The sequence below is a fragment of the Notechis scutatus genome, chromosome 9, assembly GCF_049901735.1.
Source record: "Notechis scutatus isolate UNSWTSFEM ecotype Mainland chromosome 9, rNotScu1.2, whole genome shotgun sequence".
In the NCBI taxonomy this organism is placed as follows: Eukaryota; Metazoa; Chordata; class Lepidosauria; order Squamata; family Elapidae; genus Notechis; species Notechis scutatus.
The window spans coordinates 20,710,648-20,732,592 of NC_142017.1; the positions used below are offsets into that span (position 1 = coordinate 20,710,648).

At 46.8% G+C, this 21,945-nt stretch overlaps 1 protein-coding gene across 8 annotated transcripts in view; it reads left to right on the forward strand.

Annotated features, from left to right (window-relative positions):
• WDR59 (WD repeat domain 59) overlaps positions 1-21,945 on the forward strand; it is a 90,803-nt gene that overhangs the window by 42,504 nt on the left and 26,354 nt on the right. For 3 of the 8 annotated variants that reach the window (XR_015750656.1, XM_087971761.1, XM_087971764.1), the window contains exons 15-21: positions 1,615-1,710; positions 3,000-3,156; positions 4,270-4,339; positions 5,821-5,974; positions 10,646-10,702; positions 17,252-17,385; positions 20,269-20,350. Coding sequence is in view for 6 of the 8 variants with exons in the window: in XM_087971761.1 (XP_087827887.1) it covers positions 1,615-1,710; positions 3,000-3,156; positions 4,270-4,339; positions 5,821-5,974; positions 10,646-10,702; positions 17,252-17,385; positions 20,269-20,350 (750 nt within the window). In the remaining 2 variants the exon portion in view is untranslated. The remainder of the gene's footprint in view (positions 1-1,614; positions 1,711-2,999; positions 3,157-4,269; positions 4,340-5,820; positions 5,975-10,645; positions 10,703-17,251; positions 17,386-20,268; positions 20,351-21,945) is intronic. The other 5 variants (XR_015750657.1, XM_087971765.1, XM_087971762.1 and 2 more) reach the window with 2 other exon arrangements.

A 21,945-nucleotide genomic window follows, 5' to 3' on the forward strand; every position in this document is an offset into this window, starting at 1 on the left:
ACGGTGCAGTGGTTAGAATGCAATGCTGCAGCTAATTCTGCTGGCTGCCTTCAATTTGGCAGTTCAAATCTCCCCAGGCTCCAGGTTGACTCAGCCTCGCGTCCTTCCAAGATGGGTAAAATAAGGACCCAGATAGTTGGGGGGGGGGGGAGGCTGACTCTGCACATTGCTTAGAGAGGGCTGTAAAGCACTGAGAAGCAGTATAAAAGTCTAAGTGCTATTGCTATTATCAACAAGCATCTGGTTTGCCTGCCTAGGCATTTTATGGCTCCTGTTGAGGTCATTCCCCGTTAGGAGAATGAGCGCATACAGGGAGACGTATTTGAGAGTAGTGTTGGAATAATACACACACAGCACACAGATACACTACAATAAATGTAGGTTTTTTTACTTTCAATAAAGGTTTAAGCAAAGTTCAAAACAAGCAGTCCAAAGTCATTCACAGGTAAATCAGTCAGTTTTCAATCCAGGGATAATCCAAATATCAAATTCCAGTGTCACAAACAGTTCAGTATCAGACTTACATTAAATCCAGTAATATCAGTCAATTAGAAGAAATGGAGCTACGGCAATACTTTCCAACAGAAGGAAACAGAGATGGAGACACACTCTCTTTTGAGATTAAGACTAAGACTAAACAACCCAGGTTTCTGGCTCCATCTTATGGCTGTTTGAGAAACCACACCCAATTGCATGCTCTTGCATTCCCTTAAAGATATAGTACTACAATGTTTATCCTGGTTTATATATTTCTAACCCAAATACCTGTTAGGTGACTTATATTCCTAACAGCCCCCAAGCCACATTGGGCTGTTTGGGTGTCCCTGTCGGCCCGCGTGGATTGCTTTCATTTTGAAGATGACTGCTATTTTTCTTCTTCAATTTACATATATGTGTGTGCATGCCTACACATCTTCCCACTTTGGTTCAGCCTCTCACAACAGTCCCATTTTCCCGTCTGTCTGTCTGCCGATTGACTGGTTGGTTGATTGAATGAATTTATATGCTACCCATCTTGTAGTGAATGACTCTGTGAACAGCTCCACATCAGTTCCAGTTTCTTGCCTGCCTGCCTGCCTGCCTGCGTGTCAATAAATCTATCGATCAATCATCTACCTACCTACCCATCCATCCATTTATCTATCTATCATCTGTCTAATTTATATGCTGCCCATTCTTGTAGTGAATGGCAAATCCCTGTCAAAATAAAATATAGTTAAAAGATGGGGAGGGAGGGAACAGGATGTTGAGGGGGTGGGGGGAAGAGGTGGGATTGCCTCTTTATTCAACAGCTTCCATCTCCATTGTGATTCTCCACCACCAGAGCCCCTGGCCATCCAGCAGAGCCAGGTTTTCAGGCTTCTGCGGAGGGACAGAAGGATGGGAGCCAATCTCATCTCAGGGGGCAAGGTGTTCCAAAGGGCAGGAGCCACAGCAGAGAAGGCCCTTCTTCTGAACCCGCCGGCCGGAGTTCCTTACCGATGGGAGCTGCGGCAGGCCTCCTCATGTGGCCCTTTGGGGAAATTAATGGCCCACCCGTGACAGTTCCACAGCTTGGAATTCTGGTGTGCAGGCTCGGAAAACAATTCAACCCACATCTGGGATCTCTTTCAGATCTTGAAGGACACTTCCATGCAGAAAGTGAAACGCAACCAGTGCTGCCTGGAGCCATGTCTACGCCAGCTGGTCTCCTGCCTGGAGTCTGTTGTGGTAGGAAATGTGCGCCCCAAAATGTGCTCTGCCTGTATCAATCCGATTGCCATCCCTGGTGGAGAAATTTAATTCTGGCCCTGGAAAAGTGGAAAGCATTAAGGACCTTGTGGTTCTTAAAAGGGCATGGAAGGTTCTGGGCAGGCTAGGGGAGTCCTCAATTTATGACTAGTTGCTTAGCACTGTTTAAAGCAGGGGCATCCACTCTTGGCCACGTTAAGACTTTAACACCTGTGGACTTAAACTCCTAGAATTCCCCACCCTCCAAAAGGTACTTAGGACTACATTTTGAAGTTATGGTGTATGCATGCTCGCAATCTGAGCTGCTTGTCCACCCTGCCGTCTCTTCTTTCCAGCCCACAGCTTTGTCAAAAGAGTAGGGCAAAACAAAGTTTGTATCTCCTGATCAGAGTTAAAGACTCTTTTCTGATAGAAGGAACATTAAAAATTATTCTGCTTCTTAAGTGCAACAGAAGTCAGGCAGTTTGTTTCCTAAAAGAGTTGCATTTCTCTTTGTTTAGCCCCTGGAGGCCTGCATAACAAAAGTGCTTAAGCTTGTATGGGCTTATATCTTTGGCAGGAGTAGGAAATATTTCCGGGTACCCAAAATAAATGTGTTAAACCTCACAAAGGCTCTTGTCTTCAAATGGTTATTGGAAGGAGTGGGAAGTACCAGTCCAACACACTACATGACATCATAATTATTTAGAATAGAATAGAATAGAATAGAATAGAATAGAATAGAATAGAATAGAATAGAATAGAACAGAAAACAGAACAGAACAGAACAGAACAGAACAGAACAGAATAGAATAGAATAGAATAGAATAGAATAGAATAGAATAGAATAGAATAGAATAGAATAACAGGGTCGGAAGAGACCTTGGAGGTCTTCAAATCCAACCTCCTGCTTAGGCAGGAAACCCTATACCAAGGGATTGGCCCAAGTCAATCAACTGGCTTTCGTGGCTAAGGGGGGGAACTAGAACTCACTGTCTCCTGGTGATGAAATTAAAGGCAGCTAGATGGCTTTCATGGCTAAGGCAGGACTAGAACTTATTATCTCCTGACTTCTAGGCTGATGCCTTAAGCACTAGATCAAACTGGCTCTCAAATGTTGTGGTCTGGATTGTGGAGGTGCAGACAGGGAGATAGGGAGTCATACATAACCCACACGCTGCCCATTCCTGGTTTGATATCCAGGGAGGCCTTTATGAGAAGGGGTTGCTGTTAAGTGGGGGGGGTGGGGGGGAAAATCCCCCGAGTGTCTTAATTCCATGTCTTTTCAGAACCAGGAAGACAGCTCCTCCAGCGACCCCTATGCACTCCCAAATTCCGTAACGCCGCCTTTGCCAACCTTTCCGAGGGTCTCCAATGCCTACGGCTCCTATCAGGATTCCAATATTCCATTTCCACGAACCTCTGGAGCGAGGTTCTGTGGGGCAGGTGAGTTGAATCTTAACTCTAGGAAGATGGAAAAAAAGGAGGAGGGTGGCTGGAAGTCCTGTCTCATCTGTTCCATCAGAAAGAGGGAGCTGTCCGTTGCTGGTTTGTTACAGCTTCTATACAACCAGCAATTGCTCTAATGCTACAAGTTCAGGAATCCAGAAACTTGCCTTCTTCCACAAAATAAAGGCATTCCTGAGTCAGCCTGAATTCTGATTAATGCATCTTGTAATTTCTTTGGCAGTCGTACAGAAATAGCAATAACGCTTAGACTTATATACCTCTTTAAAGTGTTTTACTGCATTCTCTAAGCAGTTTATAGAACCAGCCTATCACCCTCAACAATCTGAGTCCTCATTTTACCGACCTTGGAAGGATGGAAGGCTGAGTCAACCTTGAGCCGGTGAGACTCGAACTGCTGGCAGTCGGCAGAATTAGCCTGCAATACTGCATTCTAACTACTGTGATACCCCACCATTTTCCAGAGTGTTCTCCCCCCCAGTCTGATATCAACTCTGGGATTCCCAGGTCATACAGACCTCCTCCAACTCTGCTTATGTTTGGAGATACTACATGCCTTTTTCTAAAGGCAATCCTCGACTTACGACTGAACGTAGCAATCGTTTGAAGTTTCAATAGACACACACACCCCTTCCAAAAGGATTTATGACCCGGTATCAAGTTCCAACATTCCCCCTTCCCCCATAGTCACACGATCATATTCTGGGCACTCAGCCACTGTCCCTAATTTGTAGTGTCCTACAGACAAATGACAGTGATTTACAATGGTTTTGCTGGAAACTGACATTTACTTCCAATTCTGGCAAAAACCAGCACACGGCAAACAATGGGTGTGTTGCGTTGGCTTAACAGCCTCCACAAAAAAGCAACCTAAACCTTAGGTCCAATTTACTTTACAGTGGTCATGATGTACAACTGTAATTGCCAGGCTCAATTACTGTTGCAAGAACTACCTTTACCGTTGATGAACAAATGTGGTTCCTTTAAAATAATAAATGAATCATAAAATTTGTGCATGGAATAACGGCTGTTGGGTCTCTCTTTCCATTTGAGGAAAGCTTCTCCAGTGTAGGTTTCTCTCGATTATTTCAGGGTACCTGGTATACTTCACCAGACCAATGACGATGCACCGTACGGTCTCGCCGACTGAACCAACACCCCGGTAAGCATCAAGCATTGGCCGTCAGTGGCCTTCACAGACCTTCCCAGCTTTAAGAAGACAGAACTGACTTCAGTGAAAGAGTCTGGTTGCATCTTTTCCAACCAACCAAGTTAATTAAAAGGCACGAGCATTTGTGAGCTGCGGCTCACAAAAGCTTATGCTTTTTAATTAAATTGGTTCATTGGGGGGCGGAAAATGTGACCGGACTTGCAACCCTGTCAAAATTTCCTCTGGCAATGTACGAAATCCAGTCCCTTTGATTGCCTATATAGTCATAAGCTTTTGCATGGAACAAGATAAAATAGATAAGTTAAACTTCAATCCGTTAATAACAACTTGCCTCCAGAAGTTGTCAATGCTCCCAACACTGGGAAGTTTTTAAGAAGAGATTGCATAACCACTTGTCTGAAAATGGCATAGGGTTTCCTGCCTAAGCGGAGCGTTGGACTAGAAGACCTCCAAGGTCCCTTCCAACTCTGTTATTCTATTCTATATTCTATTCCTGTCCTATCCTATCCTATCCTAGTCTTCCATTTTATCCTAGCCTAGCCTGTTCTAATAAAGGCTATTCAACACAAACAGGGATTCACAATCAGTTGCCTGGCCTTCAAACAATTGGTGCATAACTATAAGACTGCCATTGGAAAAGCAGCCATGTGTTGGGAAATTTGACACAGCTGTGGAAAACCACTCCATTCTTACTAGAAATACCCTAAGGAATTTTTCTTCCCTTTGTCAATAATATTTTCCTGCACTCAGGACTATGCACAGAGTGAATAGGGGGACAGCTAGTTCTCGACTTACAACTGGCTGTTTAGCAACTGTTCAGAGTTACAACAGACCTCCCAAGGGCTTCTCATGACTCAGATTCGAATTTTCAATGGCCAGTCCTCCCGCAGTCCTATGGTTGCATTTGGGGCACTGCCAATGTAGGGCTGTTTGCAGCGTCCTGCGTTCACAAGACCATGATTGCCCAGCAATTACTGTGACCGCCATAAAAATGATTGCAAAATCAGTCATGCCCGCGTAGTAATCCACTTAGCAACTAGCATAACTTAGGACCATAATTCTGGGCTCAGTTACGGTTGTAAGTCAAGGACTACCTGTAATGGACAAGTCTTCACCGTGAGAATAGCCACAAAAGAGAACAGGGCTGGTGGCTTTAATGGCATAGTATCTTCCGGCCATCACAGCTATTAGTCTAGTTGGAATAGAATAGAAATAGAAATGGCTGGAAGGGCTTTGGGGGTGTCTTCTAGACCAGCTCCTCGCTCAAGCAGGAGAACCTCTACCATGGAGGCCAACTCTAATCCCATGGAGGATCTCAGCGTGGGGAAGGCTGAAATGCTCTGTCTAGGAAAGTGGACATCCATGTCTGAATGTTTGCGGCATTCTGCGCATTCAGGACGCTTCAGAGCTTTTTGCTGCAAAGAAGGTGCATCTGGCTGGAGAATGACCGGAACTTCTTCCCTTCTGTTCAGATCCTTGTCAGCGCTGTCGGCCTACCACAGCGGCCTCATCACGCCCATGAAGATCCGTGCAGAGAGCCCCGGCAATCTGCGGTTGTATGGTGGCAGTCCCACGCGTAGTGAAAAGGAGCAGGTCTCCATCAGTTCCTTCTACTACAAGGAGAGGGTAAGCCCACAGCCGATGAAACTCCTTGCCCGGTGACCTCTGGCTTGTTCAGCAAAGCCTGCTGTAATCCTCACTCTTGGCAGCTCCTGGCCAGCTGCTTCCCCTGTGATCCGGAAGGTGTCAACTAAAAAGATACTCCTTTGGTCTTTTTTTTTTTTTTGGGGGGGACAAGGCATTCCTTAAATGCTTAGATAATCACCCCCAGTGGCCCAAAGTTGTTGGAGCATAAGAAGGTTATTGGAGAGCATCTTGGACAGAGGTGGTGAATTCAGCAGGTTCTAACCAGTTCTGGATAAATCCCACCACTGCTCTTGGAGATGGATATGTCCCATTGGAGAAGTCACATCCGGGGGGTGGGGGGGAAGACCAGGGTCAAGGGGGAAATGCATGATGTAATTTAGTATCGGCTAATCCCAGCTAAACACCAACATGGCCACTCCTAATAAATCAATTTACTTTTCTCTTGATGCGGCTAGGGACTTTTGACTTGAATGAGGGTGGGTTTGTTGGAGCCCTGCAGAAAGATTCTTCTTCAGTAAGCTGTGCTGGTCAGACAGACAGCAGGCTACTACGGGTAGTCCTTGACTTACAACAGTTCACTTAGTGAGTGCTCAAAGTTACAACAGCACTGAAAAAAAAGCGACTTATCGTTTTTCGCACTATTGCAGGATTCCCCCCGTGGTCACGTGATCAAAATTCAAACACTTGGCAACTGGCTCACATTTATGACAGTTGCACCGCCCCCGGGGGGTCAAGGTGATTCCCTTTTGTAACTTTCTGACGAGCAACATCAATGGGGAAGCCAGATTCGCTTAACGACCATGTGACTAACTGAACCAACTGCAGGGATTCACTTAACCACCGTGGCAACAAAGGTTGTAAAATGGAACAAAACTCGCTTTAACAAATGTCTCACTTAACAACAGAAATGTTGGGCTCAACTGTGGTCGTAAGTCGAGGACCCACCTGCAGTTCTTGTTGGAGTGCTGTTCAGTGCAGTGGCGCTTCCTTATTGGGCTCCAGTTGTTAGGCTTTTATTTGCTAGGAAAATTCTATTGTGTGGAGGTCTTGTCCATGCTTTTCCAGGGCGAGCAGTGCCTGCACTTCTATTATGTCCCCTGTTAACCATGGTTTTTTGAAGTGTGGGTCAGGAGGGTACACACACACCTGGGCAGGTTTCTCAGCGTTGGTCCTGCTGGATCCTAATGGCTGGAGAGCGCCCTCCATTTTGGATTGCAGGCACTTCAGACCATCTCAGTTGCAAAAACTGAAACACCTTCCTTGAATAGGTGGAAAACTGCACCTGTTGACTTCTTAGACTGAACAGCTCCACTTACTGTCATTGTTCTTTAGGTGTCCCTAGACAGTTATTTCGGGCAAACCTTCAGAGAAAATTACCTGAAGGTCAGTTGTGCAGCAAAAATCCCAGCATTGGCTAGGAGGTTATAGCCATGTCGTCTAAGGCTCTGCAGCGCCCTCCTTTAACAGAACACTTTGCGACAGGACAGAGAGGAGGGCCCCGTCACCCCTCGTGGCCGGAAAAAAACCCAGCCTTGAAGCTGCGTGTCTACGTAGATTTGCAGTCATCCAGGTAATGGTGCTTTTCCCAAAAGGCAGCTGGACTTTCTTGATTTTCATTCAAGAAATTCTCCAGTTCTAACTAACTGGTGGGGAATGGAAGTTAGTTAGAATTGAAGAAGCTTCTTGGATGAGAAATGAAAAGTTTTCAGAGAAGAAAAATCCCCACTCATCCAAGAAGGTCCGATTGTGTCAGGCCTGTCCTGACTTGGGCATTTAGGAAAGAAAGACCCTCGATTCCATTGGTAGCAAATGGTGTGCTTTTACTAAAGCCAAGCGGTCACAGGGCAAGCAAAGCCAGACCTGAATATTCCCGCATAAACCCAGTGCTTTTCCCTTCTCCCAGGCCCTTGCTCCCTTGGTCATCTTCTTAATATCCAATGATATTCAAACTAGGTGTTTTGGTAACCGTTCTAAAGTTTGACACCTCTTTGGTGGGTGTTTGTATTCCGTCCCCATGCCAGCGTCCTTGGATCTTTCAACCGCTGCCTCCGCTTGGCACACCTGGTTCCTGTCATCCCCCCCTATTCCCCTTGGAAGCCATCAAAGTGAAGCAGGGCTGAAGTGGTTATGATGGCAGATCTGTCAAGTTTGCCTCTTAGAAAAAAGCACCTTGGGGACATTTTGAAGCTGAGCTGTCCTGAGACAAATGGGGTCAAAAGGGAGTGCAGAAATTCCTTTAGAATTCTGATTTGGGATTTGCTTTAGTTCAGGGGTGAAGAACCATGGCCCCTTTTAGGACTTGTGGAATTCAACTGGCTTAATTCATGGTCGGCTCAGGAATTCTAGGAGTTGAAGTCCACAAGTCATAAAAGGGGCCATTGTTCCCCTCCTCTGCTTTAGTTGATAATGCAAGGGCATGTTGAAGGCATAGAAGGCACTGCTTAAAGTTGGCAGCTAAAGAGGTACAGCTTTGGCTGCCATCTTCTGTGAGAGAATATCTCGGGGTGGAGTGGGGAGCAGTACTTGAGACCATTTGCTATACTCCTGTAATCACCTTAGTGTGTTGAGCATCTGCTGGATGCCGAAGGAAACCTTTAGCTCTACATTCAGCCCTTGACTTCAGCCCTGGGACCTCTGCTGCCCCTCAAAAAGGCCACCTTATGCCATTCCCCAAGGGGGACCATCTTACCTCCTTAGCTTTAAGTGGTATTCTGTTGACAAGCCCCTATGCCTTACCTCTGGGTTGCACAAGGCCTTCGTTCTTGAAGCAGGTTTGGAGAATACTCCTCCACGGCCTTCACAGCCTCCAAAAACTCATCATTCAGTGGGTTGGTCTACACCTCTTCAAATTTGGTTGAGAAACACTGGCCTAATCTGTTAGCCAGAGAGAGCTAGTAGCTCATCCTTTAATTTATCTCCATCAATTGAATTTCAAATTATTACAGTCATAGACTAGAGACCAGAACAAATAAAAATATGTAATAAATATACAATTAAAAATTCTAGAATAAAGTAATAAATAACAGCTAAAATCTATGATAAAATCCAGTCTGTCAATTATACGTTGTCCAACTATACTAAATTTAGAATCCATAAACAGTGTGGCCCGTAAGTCAGTTTATTACTAAAATACAAAGGAATAAGCAGTGCATAAGCAGTGCACGTTTGTTTGTTTTTTTTAAACAAATTTTATTAGTTTTTAAAGACAAACAAAACATAAAACATAAGAACATAAAACCTGTTTTCTGAAAGTTATTTGTAAATTTTAACAAAGCAAATAAAACATTATTTTATGCAGCATTGAGACATTTCCTTATAAACACATACATATCCTTTCAAATTTCTCATTATTTCTCCCTTTAGTTTTATTCAATTATATTTCTTTTCTATATTTATCTATTTTATATGTTTTTACTCATTATACTTATATTTTCATCTAACTTGTTTTATTCTCTTCTATCTTTTATTCTCAATTATCCTCTTCTAACATTCCTCCGAGGTTGTAGTGCACGTTTGTTGTATAAAAGAGCTATGCTGGGTTTGACATGTGTTTCCAACGAATCCCCAGTGCTGCTGCTCTGTAATTAATTTATTAATCTAATCACTTCTTCTGTGGCCTGAAGTCGACAAAATGAAGCACACCTTTGTTTGCTTTTGACTGTATCTACCTCCTAAGATCCATTGGAGAGGTGGCTTGGCTGGGGACAGACAGCACTGGAACCTGGGTGTGTGTGTGTGGGAGGGTCCATCCTGAGCTGAGCTGTGGCCCAGTTGGGCAAATTCAGAGCCAGGAGTGATTAGCGAGCAGGACTCCTCACTCCGAAACTTCGTTGAGATTGAACCCTCTCGATGGCGTCGCTTAGAATAGGAATTCCTGATCGTACCCCTTTACAACGGGGATCATGTTTTCAATTAGTCACACGCAAGCCTCCAACACGGAATAAAGCCTGCATACTGTAACTAGTTACGGGCGGAGAGGGGGGGCTTCCTGTGGGGCGCGGGGCCGTAGTCACCGAATTCCTGTCTTCCGGTCATGGATGTCCTATAGGTGGGCTCTTGAAAGTCCTGTGCATGTTTTTCTCAACCAAGTCATGGAAGCTGCTCCTAACCACCTGCCCGTTAAGTTCTGAATTCCTTGGTCTGACGGAAAGGCTTGCAAAGGCGGTCACAGGTAAACCTGCAGGCAGACGGTGGTTTAATCTTTAGCAGCGAAGGCTCCTCTTCCTCTCAATTCCCTGTAAAGGGGAAACTAAACCACGCCAAAAACGGATCCTCTCTGAACGTTTTGGGTGGATTTGCAGCTCCCTCCTTTCCATCGGTAGGTCTCGTCCGCTTTTATGGGCTGTGAGTAAAACAGGCCGTGACCTCTCAAAAAAATGTCACCGGCAGGGCCTGTAACCTGGGACGGTGGACCATCCAAGGATGCCTTTTTGGGGGACGGCTCTGCTTCCTTCCCTTCCTTGGGTGGGGTTGGGGGAGTCTCCAGCCATGTTTTGGAGCTGCCTATTTTGCTTCTCTGCAGCTTTTGGGGCCTCCCAAGTCCTTTAAAAAGACAGAGTTTCTCAGCTGCCTCTTTTTTTCTTCCTTTCTCTTATTTTCTCCACGGCTCTCCTCCTCCCCTTCTCCCGGGCGTAACATTCTCATGCACAGATGTCTCCTTGCTCTGCCAGACGGCGTTGGTCCATACAAGCGATTAACGATTTCCCGGTACTGTGTGCTGTGTTCCTGCTGCCGCCCTTGACTAACCCTGTCTGCTCCTCACGGGCCCAAGAATAACCCGCCACTTGGTTGGCTTTGTAAAACCTGGGATTGATGTAGAGGGCAGAGGCTCGGTTTGAGACTGAGTGGGAGGGAATGCTGGTCTTGGATAGGAAGGTGAGTCTTCTAAGGCCCTGTTTCTCAACCTCAGCAACTTTAAGAGGTACTGTATGGACTTCAACTCCCAGAATTCCTTAGCCAGACATACTTTAGGATGTATGGACTTCAACTCCCAGAATTCCTTAGTCAGACATACGTCAGAATATATGGACTTCAACTCCCAGAATTCCTTAGCCAGACATACTTTAGGATGTATGGACTTCAACTCCCAGAATTCCTTAGCCAGACATACTTTAGGATGTATGGACTTCAACTCCCAGAATTCCTTAGCCAGACATACTTTAGGATGTATGGACTTCAACTCCCAGAATTCCTTAGCCAGACATACGTCAGAATATATGGACTTCAACTCCCAGAATTCCTTAGCCAGACATACTTTAGGATGTATGGACTTCAACTCCCAGAATTCTCTCAGCAGCTATGCTGGTGAGGGAATTCTGGGAGTTGAGTCCACACATTTTAAAGTTGCTGAAGTTGAGAGGCCTTGCTTTAGGGGGCTGTAAGCATTCTTAATAAAAATGACCTTTGCTTTACTTGGAACATTGTCCATCAAGCTAGAAAGTTGAAAGTAACCTGTGAGGCTAAAGGATGGCTAAAGGAGCATTTATCATCTTCTGACAGTTTCATGAGTGGCTGCACCTGCCGTGGCAAGGCAAGCATTTTGTGCAAATGTTCAGAACAGGCTTTCAGTCGTCCAAATATATCCCCTGGGACAAGATGTTTGCTCTTGATTTAAGGGTTGGCAGTGCGGGTAGTCCTTGACTTACGACCACAATGGAAACCCCCCTCCCAACGTCTCTGTTGTTAAGCAAGGCATTAGTTAAGCGAGATTTGCCCCATTATACGACCCTTCTTGCCACCGTTGTCAAGTGAATCAGTGCAGTTGATAAGTTAGCCACCCGGTTGTTAAGTGAATCTGGCTTCCCCCTTGATTTTGCTTGTCAGAAGGGAATCACTTGACCTTGGCAATGGCCATAAGTATGAATCAGTTGCCAGGCGTGAGAATTTTGATCGCATGATCACGGGGGTGCTGCAAAGGTCCTAACTGAAAAAACGGCCATAACTCACATTTTTCAGTGCCGTTCTAACTTTGAGCGGTCGCTAAGTGAACCGTTGCAAACCGAGGACTACCTGTAATTGGAAACAATGGTGGGGAACCACGAATCTGAAGAAGGGCTTCCTTCTCTCCAGAGCAGGGGTCACCAACCTTTCGGACCTCAGGGACCACTAAATTCATAATTTTAAATCCCACGGACCACTCATATGATCTGCCTAATGACCGACTGGGTGGGGTGTGGCTAGGGGGTCATGTGACTGGGTGGGCATGGCCAACTGGAAGACACTCATGTCAAGGGATGCCTCGCTGGCCTCCACTCTCCCCTCCCCTCCCAGCCCCTCCTCGCCTGCAGTTCCGGGCTCCTTAGGGCCCTGTTCTGACCCAAACCCTTTTCCAATAAAACAAACACAAACCAAAGGGAACAGAAACCTTTTAATGATTCTTACGAATCCCCGGTTAAAAGGCTGCTGCAAACTAATTAACTTTGATAAGCACGAGCCTCGCGAGGCTGCCAAGAACCACAGATAAGGTTACCTAGAGATATTTTACAACACAAGAGTCTTCAAATACCAACTTAAGATACTGCAATGCCCACGAGGCTCGAGTTTCAAAATGTCTTTGCTTCCTGCAAAGAACGTCCAATTCACAGCTGGCTTTTACCTTCTTGAAGGAGGGGCCATTACCTTGCAGCCTTATTCCCAAGTTGCCTGTGCTGCTGCAGCTGCTCTTTCCTGCAAGCAGCCCTGCACGCACGCTTTGCACTTGGCAGAGGCTCCTCGGGAACCTCCTCATCGCTGCTGCCAGCCCCCACTATCTCTGAAGGCAGCAGTCCAGTCCCTAATGGTCCTGGCCCCTCATCTGAGTCCTCGCTCTCCTCAGCCATCTGCACTTGCTAACCACAACAGACCCCAACAGGAAACAGTTGTTGGAGCTAAGCAGCCCCCACAAGAAAGAGTTGGCAAAACAGTTGGCTCAGTTCAAATTGGACCTGACCGAGAAGGAGGCTCAGCAGAAGCACCTCACTGAGGACTAGGAGCAGAGGCTTTCCAAGCAGAGGGAAGACCTGTTTGGGAGTGCAAGGCCAGGTATCGGCGCCTGGAGGCTCAGCGGGCTGAGATAGCCAGCCAGTTCCAGACCATGATGCAGTCCCACTGGAACGAGACCCTCTGGCTCTTCGCCACCAGCGTCCCCTCCCTCCAACCTTCGCCCAGAGCCCTACACCAGGAGGCTGAAGCAGACCCAAACCTGGTTCCAAGAGAGCAAACACAAGGCAAAGGCAGCAGCATCACCTTTTAATGTTTCATTTATGAATCCTGTTTCTTCAGAGATAAAAGGCTGCTTCCAGCTAATTACCTCCGACAAGAAAGAGCCTTGCCAAGGTTTTGCAAGACTGCCAAAAAACAACAGATAAGAAATAGTTTACAACACAAGAGTCTTCAAATACCAACTGTAATGTCCTTTTAATGGCTGAGTTTCAAAACATCTTTGCTTCCGGCAAAGAACGTTCTCTTCACAGCTGGCTTTTATCTTCTTGAAGGAGGGGCCATTACCTTGCAGCCTTACTCCCGAGTCGCCTGTGCTGCTGCAGCTGCTCTTTCCCACGTGCACTGGGCACAGGCTCCTCGGGAACCTCCTCATCGCTGCTGCCGGCCCCCACAATCTCTGAAGGCAGCAGTCCACTCCCCAATGGTCCTGGCCCCTCATCTGAGTCCTCGCTCTCCTCAGCTGCTGCACCTGCTACCAGCTAACCACAACACCAAGTGAGGACTTCTGCCCCACTCCGACCTTGCACAAAAGGACCCTGAAGCAACACAAACGTTCATTGCACATATCCGTTGCAAGGGGCTGTAGTTTGAGGAGCCCTGATTTAGTGCAATATAAAAAAAAATACAAATAATTTTTCTGCAGAGCTAGTGCCCCTTCTCCCTACAATGGGCTCGGGATAGAAGTGGCAGTAATTTCTGCTTCGGGGGGAGCCATCTCCATGAAGAAGCTCAGCAGGACAGAGGGGTCATTAGCCAGAACTGGGAACGAGATGGTGGGCTGTGTCTCTTTTGTCTGTGGTGTGTGAATCACTCTCACCTTGGAGGGAGTGGCTAAGCCCATAAACAATTGTTTATGCATCTCTCTCCTTGTTTTGGGGGTGTTACACGCTTGGCAAAAATTGAAGCCACTCATTTCACTCTTTAAGTCTCAAAGCTTTTGGGGGGTGAGGGGGGCAAATTTGTTTCCTTAAAAGCCCCTGCCGTAAACTTCTCAATCACAAATGCACTCCAGTCAGAAAAAGGGCGTATAGATCTTTAACACCAATTTCCTTCCCCATCCAAACTGGCCAAGGGGCATCCTAGTCTTTTCATCTATTGCTTGCTCCTCCAAGAAGTTATAGGCGGTGGGAGGACTAGGTAGGTATGTGACCTGCTCTGCTGATTGTATGAAGATCCTCTCGGGTACTACAAAAAAAACCCCAGTGGCTTATTATTCTTGGGCTGGCTCTTTGTCTCAATCCACAATTCTGTCGCTCTGGCTGTCTCTTTCCGTGAACAGTGGCATGGAGCAGAGTTCACCAGTGTGCTTGCGAAATGCGGCCCCTATTTGCACCCCTCCCTTTTCTGATGCTAACAATCGCAAGGAGTCTGGTAGCACTTTTTCTGCCTAACTGTTTTCCTAAAAAGCGACGATCTTCTAAAATAGAATTGGTTGGTTAGAGAAGGGACTACCAAATGCCTGATATTCGCCTACCTAAACTAGCAGGCTCCCTTCCTGCAACCTTCCTGACCGTAGAAGACGAGGCAGCTCCAGTTTGCTGATGTTCAGCTTTGCCCTGTGCCCTGTGCCTAATCCTTTGGGCATTAGTACTCTCGCCCCGCTTGCAATAACTTCCCTCCGTGCTTCCATGCCAGGCTAGATAATAGCTGGCCAATGAAGTCTGGGCTCTGTCGCAAAATTATTTGCTGGAAAATGGATATTTCTGGCTCCCCACCTTTCAGTGCGACAGCTCTGTCTGCAGAGCAGCTAAAAGTGCTAAATGTTGTCCTGTAGAACGTAAAGTTTTAGGATTTCAAGAGATGTTACTTTAATTTTTAAGAAATGCTTGGAGAAGGGATTTTAGGGGATAAATAGGAGGAACAATCTACTCCCACCATGGCTGCATTGTGGTATTTAACTTTTCAAAGATTAATATCTCCAATTGCAAGCACCTCATTAAACATGTGTTAATAGGCTCTGTAGCTTTGATACCTTTTCACTTTTAACTAAAGGTGAAAGTTTGAATGTGATGCCTTATGAAATTCTGAGCGTGCATTTTACTCTGTGGAGATGTGAGGCTACTTTAACCATCAAATGGTTTATTTTATTGTGTTAGATTTGCTGAGAATACAGTAACAGTACAGATTTTCTTTTCCGATCTTCCTGTCAACTTCCTGTCAATTGCCTTCTTCCAAGCACTTAAGTGTGGAAGGACTTATGAGGCAGAACAGGAGTTCAGAGTTACAAATCTATGCAAGCATATGTGATTTGCAAAAGAAAGGACAAATTGCAAATTTTGCTTCATGCTCTCTCTCTCTCCCCGTATAAGCATAGAACACACACCAGCATGCACATTCAGAAACCAAGAGGGCATAGATGACAGGACTGCAATAGCATCTAACAAATTCCTGCCATTGAGTAAGAATTTCATCTGCATGAATGCAGAGTGGGAGGCGTGAACTCTGGCCACAGCATCACTGCGTGTGACTTCCTCCTGTGCAGTCATACTGATGGCTGACCTTCTAATTTTTCACAGCAGGAAACTTCTCCAAAGACCACAAATCCTAAATATTTCAGCACTCTCCTATATCTAGCCAGACATTTGGAAGTTGCTTGGTGATGGTGGCACAGTCCGTTTCAAACTTTTGACCTTTTATACATTCTTTAGCATTTTGGAAACAAACTTTGCATGTAAATCCAGGAACTTCAAGGTTTTCTGTGCCTGCATGCATTCTTAATGCCTGCAGCAAACACTTGCACACCACAGAGGAAACTGGGAAATGTACCAAGTCTTCACCTTGAATATAAATTCTTTGCACAGACAGGAAATGAATATAAAGGGTTTTAATCCGAGACAAAACCCTAAAGGTAGGAATAAGAAGCTCCTGGCATTCTGTTTGCAAGTCTTTCAATACCCACAATACTACACTGCCAAAATTTGCCGGCAAAGCCACCAAATCTGGGAATAAGGTTGCAGGTCTCCTCACTTCAAAAGGACCTGAAATCACCATTTAGGGGATTGTTGTTCTGGACCACATTTTGCTGACTTTTTGCAGGTTTTTAAAGGTGAATTGATTGCAAAGGTTATTCCCATTCTTCCCTACCGCCCTGCAAATATATATATATATATACATAAATAAATAACTTTTAGCCTTTGGGAAATACGTTGAACCTTTTGGGAGATTTATCCTGTTATAAGGCATTTATCTACCTTCCCCTGCAAATTAGATGTCAAAATTATGAGATCCCACAGAGAGCGTGGCTAAATTGCTACCATTCCTCCTATTCTGCCTGCCTTCCCTTCCCCCTTGGGGGTACTTGGAACTGATCTAGTAATATGGGAAATCTAGCCAACTGTAAGGAGTTACTTGTAACCCCAAATAAACAAGGGGGCTTGTTCTTGTGTGGTGCTGCTTCTCACTTCTCCTGCCAGTTTGTATTGCTGTAGCCTTTGTATTCCCAGAAAGCATCTTTCCTCTTCCTCTTCCTTCCCATTCTCTCTTTCTCATGCATGCAATTAGACCAGCCTTTTCCTGCTCAGTAGGAGCTCCGGGAGTTACAATCCCTGCACAGTTCACTATGCCAAGTCAGGAAAGGTTGCATTGTGTCCTCCCTGGACAAGCCCACCTTTGGCAACTGGAAGTTCTCCTTTCCTGCAGTCTGTCCAAGAGAGGCTCTTCTTCTCTCTGAGGAAGGTTGTAGCGCATGCTTTGCATGGAGAAGGTCAGTCCTCGGCGTGGTTGTTTATTTGGGGTGGGGGGGTATGGAAAAACCCGTGTTAGGCAACCTGCTGCTCACTGGACTGTGGTGTGGCTCAGTTTAAGGCGCTTGTGTTTCTGCTTTAGCTCCCTTCTGTAGGCCTCCAACCCCCCCAAAAAAATAACACAGCCCTTCCCTCTGTTGTTGCTCTTTGTTGTGACCGCCTTTCCCGAAGCCTCAGTGTAGTAGCTGCTCTTTTGTGGCTAAGTAGGGCAGAGTCTGGAGAGATCCTTTGGTTCCCAAAGCTCTCTCGTCCTTGAAGGTTTTGGGCTGCTCTCCACCGTCCCCACCCCTGACGGACATCTCTCCCCCTGCAGAAGTCCAGGAGATGGAAGAGCAAACGCGAGGGGACCGAGGCCAGCAGCCGGCCCATCAAAGCAGCTGGCAAAGTCATCATTCAAGACATCTCCTGCCTGCTCCCCGTCCATAAATCATTAGGGGAGATGTATATGTGAGTAGCTGTACGGTTTGCCTCGTACCCAGGGGTGGGGCTGCTGGAGGTTCGTGGGGGTTCAGGAGAGCCCCTAGCTAAGATTCTGTGCAATTCAGAGAACCCCCAAATCCCATTCCTGGCTGGCCCCGCCCACCCCTCCCCACCCCTCCCAGGAATCCCCACGTGGCCCGATTTGGATGCAGGTAAGTGCAGGGTGCGCGCAGATGCTCAGGGAGGGCGAAAAACAGGCTTCCCGGAAGTTCAGGAAGGCCGGAAATGGGTCCGTTTCTGGCTTCAAGAGAGCCTTTGGAGCCCAGGGAGGCTGTTTTCACCCTTCCGGAGGCTCAAGGAAAGCCTCCAGAGCCCGGGGATGGCAAAAACGGCCCCCTCCCTGACATGGTGCAGGAGGCCAACTAGACCATGCCCACCATGGCCACTCCCGCCCAGCAACTGGGCAGAGAACCCGTTGCTAAAAATTTTGAAGGCCACTCCTGCTCGTACCATGGTGGCAGGGGTGAGATTCTACAGGTTCGCACTTATTCGCTAGAACCGGTTGTTAACATTCTAAGCAGTTCGAAGAACTGGTTGTTAGAAGAAATTACAGGGCTAATCCTGTAAGAAAGGCAGGAAGGAAACATTCTGGTGTTGCTTACAGAAACTGCCTCTCCATTAACCCTTATTACATTCTTGGCAGGACTAGACTTCCTGTCTCTGGAGTTTTTTCCCCCTCCTTTGCTGGTACTTTGCTTGTGTGGAGTGACCATTCAAAGTGACACTGAAAAAAGTGACATGACCGTTTTTCATACTTATGACTGTTGCCGCATCCCCACAGTCATGAGAGGCCAGGCGAGGAGATGCGTGCCTCGATGTGAGTGATGTTGAGTTGGCCACACCCAGCCAGTCACATGACCACCAAGCCACGCCCACCACCTAAGCCACACCCACAGAACCAGTTGTTAAAAAATTTGAATCCCACCCCTGCACGGTGGTTTGAATGCAGTATTGCAGTCTGACTCTGCTCCCTGCCAGGAGTTCAATCCTGACTGGCTCAAGGTGGACTCAGCCTTCCATCCTTCCGAGGTGGGTAAAATGAGGGGCCAGAGGTTGACTCTGTCAACTGCTTAGAGAGGGCTGGGAAGCACTACGAAGCCGTATATAAGTGGTATGGCTATTACTGTTGGTACCTTTGGAGAGAGGCAGGCCCAGCCACCTCATCCTAGTGGGGAAAAGAGGGGAATCACAAGAGGATTTTACTCTGAAATTTAGGGGTGCCAAGAATTTATCTACCTGAAGACAAAGCATTTGGCTTTTGCTCAAAAGATTGACTTCTTAAAGCACCTCATAGCCCCCAGAAAGCGAAGGCCCCGTGAAGAACAGAACGCAACCGAGTTCCCCAGAATGCTCCCTTCTTGGATTGGCATATGTTGCCCATCCTTCTAGAAATCCTCTCCCTTTTTCATCTTATTATAAATGTTCAAGTAACGGCTTGCCTGGTAGTTCCTGATGTTACTGAAAAGGGTGTGCACATGGTGTAAGCCATAACGTACTTTGCATAAACCAGAATTGGCTGGACTGGCTGGGAACAAATCCTCCCAGGCTATGTATAAACCGCATTGACTGGTTTCAAGCAGCCTTGTTAAGCCAAAACCCTAAAATATTAATGGGCCATCCTGCTATGTAAATCCACCGAATACGTTCGGTTATGCCATGTGGAATGCACCATACCAGCCAGGGAAGGAAGAGGGGTCTCAAGCTGAGAATTTAGTCTTGAGGCCTTGCCCAGTTGCAGGAGATCCAGAACTGACCCTTCCCTCCCTGTTCCTTGGAACCTTATCCAAAAGTGTTCCTGAGAGAAGCCTGCCAAACTGGGGACATTCCCTATAATAATCGGACTATAACAAAGTAGTTATTAGTACTTATTACCCTGTTTCTCCAACAATACGGCCTCCCCCAATAGGAAGTCCCAGCATGTTTTATAGGCATGAAATGAAATTAAGCCCCTCCCCCCAAATTAAGGCCTATATTAAAACATGTGAAATGGGGGGGGGGGAATGGTGGGGGGGGCTTGCCGTTAAGAAGTACTTTTGTTGCACACCCGGATATGGTGCTGCCTGCGTTGACCCCGATACTAAGTGCCTCACCCACACCGAGGTCAACATCCAAGCCATCGCCGCCCGCCCACCCAAAGATGCAAGGGGGGGGGGAATTAAGTCACCCCCGAAAAGACGGCCTAGCCATTTTTTCGGGGCTCAAAAAAAAAGAAGACCCGGCCTTATTATATGAGAAACACGGTAGTAGTTATCTGCTGTTGTCGGGGCTGGGGGTAATTTTTTATTTGTTTTTTTCCAGATTTTGTTCCATTGTACTTTTATTAATTTATTTGATTCTTTTTGTTAGTTTTTATTGTTTTTTTTTTTTATTTTAAATATGGTTTTACATTCACTAAAGCTGCCTCGAGTCACCATGGGGGGAATAGGCGGCAATATAAATTCAATAAATAAATAAATAGTTAACTTCTACACATGTGAATCTGGTTGTTTGCCCAATTTTCAGCACCTTGCTTAATGTAAGGCAAGGGTTCCCAACTTTTTCTATACCCCACGTCCCTAGAATGCTCCTGATATATTCCCGCACCCCTTTAAAAATAATAATAATTATATGCATATAATGATACATTACGCACTATAATTTTGAAACTTCTAAACCCAAGTTTTCGCACCCCCTGGAATATCGTCTTGCATATCGTTGGGAACCCCTGAAGCAAGCACTCCCCTAGGTTGGTTTTGGTTTTGGTTTCCAATAGACTAGGTGCTGGGAAATGAAAGTTCTCCCCCTGGCAGCTGGGGGTTCTGCGGAGGAGAACAGGCTGTGCATCCCTCAGCCACCCCTCTCCTCTTTCAGACTAAACGTGGTGGATATTCAGGAGACCTGCCAGAAGAATGCCGCCTCAGCTTTGACAGTGGGACGCCGAGACCTCTTGCAGGTGCTGCTCCTTCTCCCTCACTCTACAGCTGGGGACCCCAACTGCCGGGCTGAAGCCCATTCGGAACCGGGCAGGGGTGGGTTTCTACCAGTTCTGTCCACCTCTGTAGAACCGGTAGCTCTGTTTTTGCCCACCGGGCTCTTACCTGACTTTTATTTCCTGATTTTTCAACTTCAGCTGCCAAACGAGGCACAGCTGCAGTTAAAAAAGCAGGAAAAGAGGGCTGTTTCAAAGGCTGCTTCTCGGCACGCGGCATGCTGGTGACGATTGACAGGCACGCGGCTCGCAGCCTGCAGGGAAGCTCGTAAATCCCAAACCGGTAGTTAACCCTATCGTATCCCACCCCTGGAACCGGGCCATGCAAGAAGCAGGCGTGAGCACTCGCAGCTCCATTTTCACGAGTGGCGGGAAGTTGCACACGCACGTGAAGCTCCTCAAATGGAGCTTCACATATGCACACGAGTTCCCATTGCTCACCAAAAATGGAGCTCCGAGCACACAGATATGTCCCTCATACGGAACCGTTTCCTCTCCCCACCTCTCTGCCAGTCTGCAAAGCCAGAGAGGTTGGGGGGCCACTGCTCTACAGGACTGTCTGGAGACCCTCTTGAGCTGAGAGGGGGGAGTGTCACCGAAAGAGGAGAGCCTGGCTTGAAAGAAAAGCCCCTTCCCCCTCACCTTTCCCTCCTGTCTCCCACAGACAGCCCTCTCCTGCTGGGTTTCTTGCTCTTCTCGGGGTGCCCTGCCTCACCTTCCTTTTGCAAGGGTCTTGTCTGATTCAGGGATTTTGAGGATAGAGATGGATGGAACATTTACTTCCTCCCCCCTGCCGACCGTGGTTCTTAAGTGAAACACTGCAATCATTCAGTGAACCATGCAGTCATTAAGTGAATCCAGCTTCCCCCATTGACTGCCAGGATGGTCACAAGTGGTGATCCTGGGACCTCAGGATGTTACAATTGTAAACACCTGCAGATTGCCAATCTCCCCCTCCCCCGGGGACTGGCAACATTGCAACGGTTGCAAGCGTGAGGACTGATTTTAACTTGGAACAATTGCTAAATGAATGGTTGTAATTCAAGGACTGCCTTGTATCACCCAACCCCCAAACAACAAAGGCTCACCCATCATCAGAAGAGCCTTGGTGGCGCAGTGGTTAGAGTGCAGTACTGCAAACTACTTCTGCTGACTGCCGGCTGACTGCAGTTTGGCAGTTCAAATCCTACTAGGCTCAAGGTTGACTCAGCTTTCCATCCTTCTGAGGTGGGTGAATTGAGGACCCAGATTGTTGGGGGCAAGAGGCTGACCCTGTAAACCGCTTAGAGAGGGCTGTAAAAGCACTGCAAAGCGGTATATAAGTCTAAGGGCTATTGCTATCTTCCTTCCTTCCCTCCCTCCCTCCCAGTGGTTAGAATGCAATATTGCAGGCTAAACTCTGACCACTACCTTTGATCCTTACCAGCTCAAGGTTGACTCAGCCTTCCGTCCTTCCGAGATGGGTAAAATGAGGAGCCAGATTGTTGGGGGCAAGAGGCTGACTCTGTAAACTGCTTAGAGAGGGCTGTAAAAGCACTGTGAAGCAATATATAAGTCTA